Source organism: Otolemur garnettii, unplaced genomic scaffold, assembly GCF_000181295.1.
Source record: "Otolemur garnettii isolate 467f Iridium unplaced genomic scaffold, OtoGar3 scaffold00182, whole genome shotgun sequence".
NCBI lineage: Eukaryota > Metazoa > Chordata > Mammalia > Primates > Galagidae > Otolemur > Otolemur garnettii.
In genome coordinates, this window is record NW_003852577.1 from 1651354 (window position 1) to 1660725 (window position 9372).

The following is a 9372-nucleotide window of genomic DNA, read 5'->3' on the forward strand; positions in this document are numbered from 1 at the left end:
GACAGAGTCTTTGTTGCCCTGGGTTGACTGCTGTGACGTCATAGCTCATAGCAACCTCAAACTCTTGGGCTCAAGCAATCCACTTGCCTCTGCCTCTCTTGCCTAGCTCAAATACATTTTGAAAGCAGTCCAAATTAATTCTAACTTTACCATTAACTTTAGAATTCTTTATTATTTAAACATATATATTAAATCCAAGAGTAAAAGTCAACACTAGAGCTCTTTTAGAAAGTCTTTGTAGAGAGATCTTCTAGTCAGTTATAAGGTAAATCATCGGTGCTTTGTCAGAAATGAAGCTATGAATGATGGAAAGAAACTGACACAAAGATAATAAAAGTGGGAGAATAAGGAATCCTTACTTTTTTATTGATACATGATATTTGTACGTGTTAATCGGGTACATGTGATTTTTTTTTTTTATATATATAGGGTGTATAATGATGAAGGTGTCTAGGGTATCTACACCACTAAACTTGACTCTTTAGAGTCAACTTCCCCAGCACAGATGGTACTATTGATACCATTAGACTGAGGGGACTTAACATGCCACTGTGGTAATTCATACTTTGCGTATTCGATAAATTGATAGGTGTATATAACTTATAAGGGTGAGATTTTCAGTGTGGTTCTCCAAGACAAGGTTCTGACATTTTCTTATACTTTAAAATAAAATTGATTAATTTAGTTAAGAAGAGTAAGTGGTGACCATGTGAAAATGGTGAAGTTTTTTTTTTCTTTTTTGCCTAAGGCAGGCAAGAGATTTCTGTTTGCTGTGGTGTATCTAACCTACCCCCATTTACTTAAGACTACATTTGTCTGCCTCCTTTTCTAAAACAAGACTGAGTTCTTTTTGCATGTTTTGATATCCCAGTTACAGTGTCCCACTCTATTTTGGAGTGAACACAAGAGGCTTACTGAGATGATACTGACAGATGTGTCTCCAGATGGGATAATCTCTGAAATAATTTGCTAAAGAAATTCAACCTATTCTGAACATACCCTTTCTCTACTAAATAATATATATTTTTAAATTGTGGTAATCTATCTCCTAAAAACCTACATATTGTGAACTCATGACTTGAGGAAGTGTGAAAGGATTCAATTATTTTATGTTGTAAAATGCATTTGTGGTAAGGTATAAAGGGTAGGAATGTTTTTGTTCTGTACATAAGGATCTCTAGTGTTGAGAATGGTATTTGGCACATCAATATCAAAAATATTTGTTGAATGAATGTATTATGCTATATATATTATGTTTCTATATTTCTGTTCATTAAAAAGAACATCTTATTTCTGATCTCAAAGTGTTTTCTGCAAATGTGAATGATAGCGAACACATTCATAGCAGTTTAAATATTACCTGTCTTACTCCTCTTCAAACTGTAGTTATAGTAACTTTTGCTTCTGTACTTTTTTAAAGTTATCAATTTTTAATAATCTGCAAAGAGCTGTACAGAACTGTATGTAATTTAGGTGCTAATTAGTAACAGGTATTATTGCTCTCACCAAGAATGTAGCACAGTAATTTACACATGGTAGTGTTAAAAATTGAGTAGATCAAGGAGTTCACATTCAATTAAGAAAAAAAAATAATGATGGTATATAAACCTATACAGAAGAAATGCCTAGGAATTAATATGGCTGGAAAAGGACGAAAGCAGTGCCTTAGAGAAGAGGTGCAGTGGAAGTGGGCCACTGTCACTCCATCACTAGCATCAGCATCACTAAGTCACTGAGTGCCCACTGTGTTCCAGGCATTGCACCAAGTACTTATCTCTTAATCCTCATATAGCCTACGAAGTGATGTCTTATCTTTATTTGATAAATGAAGAAGTTGAAGCACAGAATTAAATGACTTGCCTGAGCCATATAGCTAATCTATGATTAAGCTAGGAATAGAAATAAGTATGATTCCAGAGCCTGTTTTTGGAAGCTGCACAAGTGCTGATGAAGAAGAGAAAGGGAAAGACGTATAGAAGGTGGAGGTGCAGGGACCAAGCACATGGAGTTGTCTAGAGAGTGGCAAGTAGTTCCATGCGGCTTGAGCACTGTTGCTGCCCAGAAGTGCACGGTAGGAGATGAAGGCAAAGGGTAGGCTAAGTACAGACTTAACGTGTGGCCTAAGCATGGAATTTCCAAACAAGAAAATGGCAGTTTCCCTAAAAGAGAGCAGACAACTTCATTTCTTTTTCTAAGACTGTTCTGGCATGGTAGTAGTCTCTGACTGTGGTTCACAGTGAGTGCTTCAGGGCTTTTTATCTTTTCAAAGCTATAGCATTCAGTTTTGTCTTCAGCAGATACTGTTCTGGTGCTGACCAAATGAAAGCCTACTTTTAATAAGGTGTCAAGCAGTAAGCTGAGGACATTTGCTCCATTAGCCAATTTTCGGTTATCAGGTTTTATAGAAACATACCTGGAACACACAAAAAGAAATTTAAACATAAAGCATTCCATTAATAACTGGCAAAACTACATACATAAATTTGACTTATAACTTCAAAAGCATTATATCATTTTCAATCTTTTTTTTTTTAGAAACCTCATTTACAAATCCAAATTTGTAGTTTTGGGTACTGAAAAAAGAGACCTTATGAATTCCAAAGTCATTTTGATTGGCTCAGTACCTATAGTTCAGCACCAAGGGCACCCGCCACATACACCAGAGCTGGCAGGTTCTAACCCAGCCCACGCTTGCCAAACGACAACTATAACCAAAAATTAGCCCGCGTTGTGGCAGGCACCTGTAGTCCCAGCTACTTGAGAGGCTGAGGCAAGAGAATCGCTTAAACACAAGAGTTTGAGGTTGCTGTGAGCTGTGACACAACAGAACTCTACCAAAGATGACATAGTAAGACTGTCCCCCCCCACAAAAAAGTAATTTTGATTCCACATTTAGAAATATAACCAACATTGATGGATTTCATTGGGAAATTGTTTTTTGGACCAAACAATTTGATCAAAATTTAATTGTCTTTTAATTTTTTACATAGTATAATCTATTCCCAATTTTTATTCTGAATTTGCTTTTAATCAATTTAATTGATCAATTTCATCGATTGTTTTTAAGGAAACTGTACATTTAAAAATTTTCTCCCCAATCTAATTTTACCAATTATTAAGAACTGATATTATGAATTGCCTTTTGTGACTTACTCCTACCAATCCATTTTTTATATGAAATTCTACAGACATAAAATGTCAAGATTTTAACTGTCATCTTTTACTCTGTAATTGTCCATTGTCAAATAGTAAAACTTGGGGTTAAAAAGCCTCTGTAATGGAAACAGCAAAATTTTTTATTCCCTGGGCAACTCTATAAGACCAATACACATAAGTCAAGAAATATAATACCTGAACTTTTTGGATTGCTCTGTCAGTTTTAACAATGTCAACATAACATGTCTGCATAGATATAACTACATTACCCCTTTTCTGCCATCAAGAATGTTTTTTATCTCTTTGTGTCTCTTACTATTTGTGAGAAGTGAAGGAAAGGATAACTTAGATTAGTTCCAGTCAGAAACCTAAATAGTTTTATGGAATAAAAAGGTGCTTGGAGGGGCGCCTGTAGCTCAGTGGTTAGTGTGCCGACCACATGATCCAGGGCTGGTGGGTTCAAACGGCCCAGGTGAGGCGTGGCGGGCACTTGTATTCCCAGCTACTTGGGAGGCTGAGGCAAGAGAATCCCTCGAACCCAAGAGTTGGGAGGTTGCTGTGAGCTATGACATTATGACACTCTACTGAGGGTGACAGAGTGACACTCTGCCTCAATTAAAAAAAAAATGCTTGGAGACATCCCTAACCTTTTAATAATTGTGACTGAAATAGAATGGTTGTTGATTCTCATGTTTAGGAACTTATTCTAGGCAAAGAAAACAATTTAATAGCAAGATCTAAGAAATATCAAACTGCAAAGCACATCAAAAAAAAAAATACTAATGTTTGTTACAGCAAATTTTTAACATAAGGAAATCATTCCATCTGCCCCCAAGTCCCAGATCTTGATTGTATAGCCTCGAAATTTTGACAAAGAGAAAAACAGTTACACACCATCTTATAAAAGAATTAAGATACAAATAGCAGGCTCAGCGCCTGTGGCTCAAGTGGCTAAGGTGCCAGCCACATACACCTAAGGTGACAGGTTCGAATCCAGCCCAGGCTACCAAATAACAATGATGGCTGCAACCAAAAAATAGCTGGACGTTGTAGTGGGCACCTATGGTCCCAGCTACTTGGGAGGCTGAGGCAGGGGACTTGCTTGAGCCCAGGAGTTGGAGGTTGCTGTGAGCTGTGATGCCACGGCACTCTACCTAGGGGGACAGCTTGAGGCTGTCTCAAAAAAAAAAAAAAATGATACAAATAGCATGTATATATAGTTAGTAGATGATAACAAGTAAAATGCACTTAAAAGAAATATTGAGGGTGGCGCCTGTGGCTCAAGGAGTAGGGCACCGGCCCCATATACTGGAGGTGGTGTGTTCAAACCTGGCCCCAGCCAAAACTGCAAAAAAAAGAAAAAAAGAAAAAAAGAAATACTGAGCTAATTAAAGTAATTGATTCCCATTTGAGGCCAAACTGAAAACTAATAGATTTCAAGGCACAAGAATGCAATAGAAAAAACCAATGAGAAATAGAAAATCTAAACTTATTTTAAAAATTTAAAGGCAACTGTATTTTTACATTTGAGCCAGTTTAAAAAGGAGAAGTCAGAATGAAGGCTACCAAAGAGACTCTAGAATCCTGTGACCATAACTTGAGCTTGATAATATGGTTATCACATAAATGGGCATCTATAAGATGCAAGCCAAATGTTTCTAGTACTGTGAATTCGCTAGGTTGCTAGGTTAACAACTTAATAGAGTGGTAAAACATAAGCTGAATGACACACTAAACTATTAGGAGTCTTTCAGCCTTACTTCTGTGCTTTCCACCTTCCAAAAACATCTGAATAAACAGATTAAGATCAGGGAATGTAAAAAAAAGAAAAAATTGGTAACTGGGCAGTTAAGTACTTTTCTTTTCTTTTTTAAATAACAGGGAGGGCTTTATTTCAGCTGTTGGAGCAAAACAACATAGAATTCAAAATGGCCACACTCCCCAACTCTCTGGGTCTTCTCCTTTTTATCCTCAGTCAAAAAGTTCCAGCCCACAGGTACCTTTCTCATTGGTCAGTTTGAATTAAGCTGGAGAAGCTGTTCCAGCCCCGATAGAACTATAGGATTTCACAGAAGAGGCAAGTTCCAGGTTCCAGGAAGTTAAGTCTACAAATTCTTATGAGCTGAGTCACCATGGGGCTGGGGGGATGCTGCAGGTGTATCCTTGGGGTCTCCTTGAGAAGACCTCTGTTCTCCTAGACCTCACCTTTCCCGGGTATCCTCTCTCATTCTCCCCTTTGAGACTCCATATATATTTTAATTTGGGGTCTCAACATCAGCTTGTTTCTGCAGGAGCCTGTATTAATTTAGAAGATTGGCTCCAGGGGTTACACTGATTATGGAGCAATCCGCCTTCACTACTTCTTTTTTTTTTTAAGATTTTTATTTATTTATTTTTTAGAGACAGAGTCTCACTTTATTGCCCTTGGTAGGGTACCATGGCATCACACAGCTCACAGCAACCTCCAACTCCTAGGCTCAGGTGATTCTCTTGCCTCAGCCTCCCAAGTAGCTGAGACTACAGGTGCCCACCACAACGCCCCACTATTTTTTGTTGCTGCAGTTTGGTGGGGCCGGGTTTGAACCCACTGCCCTTGGTATATCGGGCCAGCGCCTTACTCACTGAGCCACAGGTGCTGCCCCCTTCACTACATTGAGCACATTTCTTTTGCTGCAGTCCTCACTGTCTCAGGTGCTCTCTATTATACATTTTCACTTTTCACATTCGACTTTACACCACTTTTCTACAAAATCTAAGGCACATACGTATTTCTGGTCTGTCCTATAGATTCTTTCCCTGTTCCTTCTGCTGCAGCACTTTTGCATAGCTCTGCCGGCATCAAACTTCAGTCACCTGGCTGGGCTTTCCCTATTTCTCTGGTCTGGATCAGCATTCAGATTTCAGGGACTGTGACTCCTCTCGGGTCCTCTACCCAGGCCTTAATTTTACCGTGGTGGGCGGCTAATATACATATGGGTTTTCACTTTTGGGCAGTTATGTACTTTAAAGTGTGCATTTTAACACTGGAGTTTTTATCCCAGTCGCCAGAGATCTCCATTATGTCACTTTATGCAGATTAATCTCTACTTTGAAATTGGTACTATATAAAAAAAAAAATCACAAACACATGGGATAGAAAACCTTCTCAACTTCAAACAACTGAAAAGAATAGCAGTTGGTCACACACATACATGCAAAAGTTCATTTTAAAAATAGTTCTGATTTTGGAATTATCTATGGTGGAAGTTTAAATACCTTTCTCATGTTAAGATGAAGAAAAATTTCTGTGCTGTTTAAATGTTTAAGAAGCAATTAAAAAGATGGGGGCTATGTATACAGAGGAATATGTAAATTTTTGTTTCTTTTTTTTTTTCGAGATTATAACAACTTTCTCCAAATGCATGGCTTTTAAGACGTATTTATTAATAGTATTTCCAGGACATCCTCTTAAAATCAACAACACCAAATTTCGTCAAGTTTCTTTTTGAAGATGATCCCCAAAGAGGTCATAATTAATCAAATTTTAAAAGCTAAGCAATTGATCATTTCCCTTCTGTTTAAGTATCCCACCAATGAAAATAAAATTGTACACAGAGGTACCAGGTTTTCTTCACAATCACCCTATTGACTGCCTCTTTTCCCAATATGACATTTCAACCTCTTTGGAAGGACAGGAATTTATGAAGTATAAAAACTTAAGAACTGTCATACTGTTACACTGCCCAGTGATCTCTAGTTGGTAAGCAGAGAGGCAGACGCTGATATCCTTCCTGATGACCGCTGCTTAAGTTAAAAAGTATATTTTATTTTAAATGCTATCAATAAAGAATATAGGCCTTTTTTTTCCCTCTTAAAAATTAAAGCCTGCTTTCACAGTAAGTAAAATAACAGAATAGTATTAAGACACTTTTAAGGGGGATAAAAAAAAAGTCTGTGACAGCAGAGTGGAAATCAGCCGTAGGGTGCAGCAAGCGTAGAGGTAGAAAGTGAATAATTGACTCAGGAGCAACTATCTTTAACATTTTGACAGCCTGCCGCAATATTGTGAGTTATATTAGGAGCCAAGGAAGTTAACAGAATACCAAATTTGCCATGAGATACATCTGCCTTTAGGAGTGTTTAAAAATAAAGCTGCATGAAGAAAAATCAGTAGTCAAATCACAAGGACTAAAAGAACAAACACATACAAGGTGTAAGGAAATCAGAAGCTATTGAGCAAACCTTTATTATGTTCAAGTTACTAAAAGAGTATCTTTAAAAAAATAATGCAGTTCTTTTCTAAGCCAAATTTATTAGCAATGGAACATAACCTATAAAATTATTTCCTCCTACAATTTGAATTACCATTGTCCTAGCTTTGCCTCTGCAAATGCCTCTGCAATCTTCATTTATTCCTACTGATCCACATAATACACATAACAATAATCTCTTTCACTCTGAGGAGTATCCCAGTTTGGAGAATAATTATTTGATCATTCTAGCCAACTCCACTGGTTATCCCAAAACAACTTTGAATAATCATTTTTCCAAGAATGATTGAGGAACTTTCAGTTTTGAAGGAAAACTTCAGGTACTGTTGTAGAAGAGAGTTAGTTCAGAGTACAAAATTACCTGACTCCAGTGTGGTTATCAGTAGTGCTGTCAGAGCTGCAGTGGAAAACCAGGTCATGGTAAGGTCTTTGTGGAGGTAGCTGAAGTGAAGTTGTCTGAGAAGACAAAGAGTTGCCACTCCAGGCTAGTGCTAAAGGTTGCTCTGTAAACACTGTAATCCTCTCAGTTAGGATCTCAATTGTTTTGCTGCAAGAGCCAAACACCATGAAAAAAGCTTTAATGTTCCAGGTCTGGACACACACCTCCACAAGAGCAGCCATGGCTGTTCCAGGTGCTGGGTTAAAAGGTCAGCCAGAGAGTCAAGTTCATAGAAAAGAGCCCCTCTCAGAAGCCTGTGATAGTCTGAAAAGTTAGTAGGTAATAAAAGCTGGTGAATTCTCAAAAAATCTAAAATAAAACACCATCTCTGCCCACAAAAATATAGCCATCAACCATCCTGAATTCTTGGTCTCTGCTAATATTCGAGCCAACTAGGAGGCAGGAAACTGCTTTAGGGTAGCAAATCTGGTTGTGAGTATCTTCCCTCCCACATTCAGAGTAACCAGCAAATCTGGTTTTGAGTATCTTCCCTCCCGCATTCAGAGTAACCAGTTCTTGACCACTCATTCTTCCCTAGCTTCAAACCAGAGGCTGCCATCAGCCAGACTTAAAAAGAACTTGTAAATCAACTTGTAACCACAAATGTTTCTGCTTATATATAACCAGACAATATAGAGGAGGGAAGAGTAACAAAACCACAGATTTAGATTCCCAGGTAACTACTACAAGGCAAATAGTATGTCCATAGCTGTGTTTGCAAATCTGAGTTGCTTGGGAACTTGCAGCACATAAAATGAAAAAGCAACAAACTGGTGAAAAACCAAATAGTTTAAGGAAAACTGCCAGTGCACCTGAGGATAGACATCAAATGGATCCCTTTTCTGTATTTCATAAAAAACTTTATAGAAAGCTGATATAAATCTGTATTTTAAAAAGATTACTGGGAGCAGAAAACTACTCCCCTTCCTAAGACCCTCTCAGCTACCATCAGCCTTTGCAGCAGAGTTAAGATTTTACAGATAAATGTCTTAAATTCTTATGATCCTCTTAGTAATTTAGTGGCCAAATCATTAGTTATCTGTTAGGAATAAGGCAGCCATTACCTCAGCCTACCAAGCTTTATCTTATTTGACTGTTCTCACAGCTAGAAAGTAATGATTTCTTCTGTACTTTAAATTTAGTTGTCATCTTTATCCTTGTCCCCACTTCACAACCAAATTAAAGGACTGCGGTAAAAGCACTAGGCCCTCAAAGTCTACTTCACCTAACTTTCAAAGGAATGTCTTGTTCCCTGACACAGATAAGACAAACTAAAGAACAGTTGTAAGATAAAGTTACTTCTTTGTTTTCATCTGAATTCTAGGCAAAGTGAGAAAATTAAGTATTTTTATTTTATAGGAGATAGGGTGTCTTCATCTCAGGGAAGCATTAGTATTCAGCTGATTACTCTGTACTTTATAATGGCTTACAGATTGTTTCATCTATTGTTTAAGTCTTACTACACTTAAAATTCTGTAAGTGGATTGGGGTGATTATACAGTTGCTATGATACTTTGGAACAACACA

The 9372-nt window shown here is 37.5% G+C and overlaps 1 protein-coding gene across 1 annotated transcript; it reads right to left on the reverse strand.

Moving 5' to 3' along the window:
• Positions 1–1430: 1430 nt before the first annotated feature.
• On the reverse strand, positions 1431–8709 carry KCNRG (potassium channel regulator). Its single transcript, XM_023507437.1, is given in 6 exon segments — positions 1431–2229; positions 2232–2413; positions 7768–8026; positions 8029–8166; positions 8169–8222; positions 8225–8709. Coding segments are annotated over 6 exon segments (792 nt in total). The 5' UTR covers positions 8346–8709; the 3' UTR covers positions 1431–2191.
• Between the last annotated feature and the right edge of the window lie 663 nt (positions 8710–9372).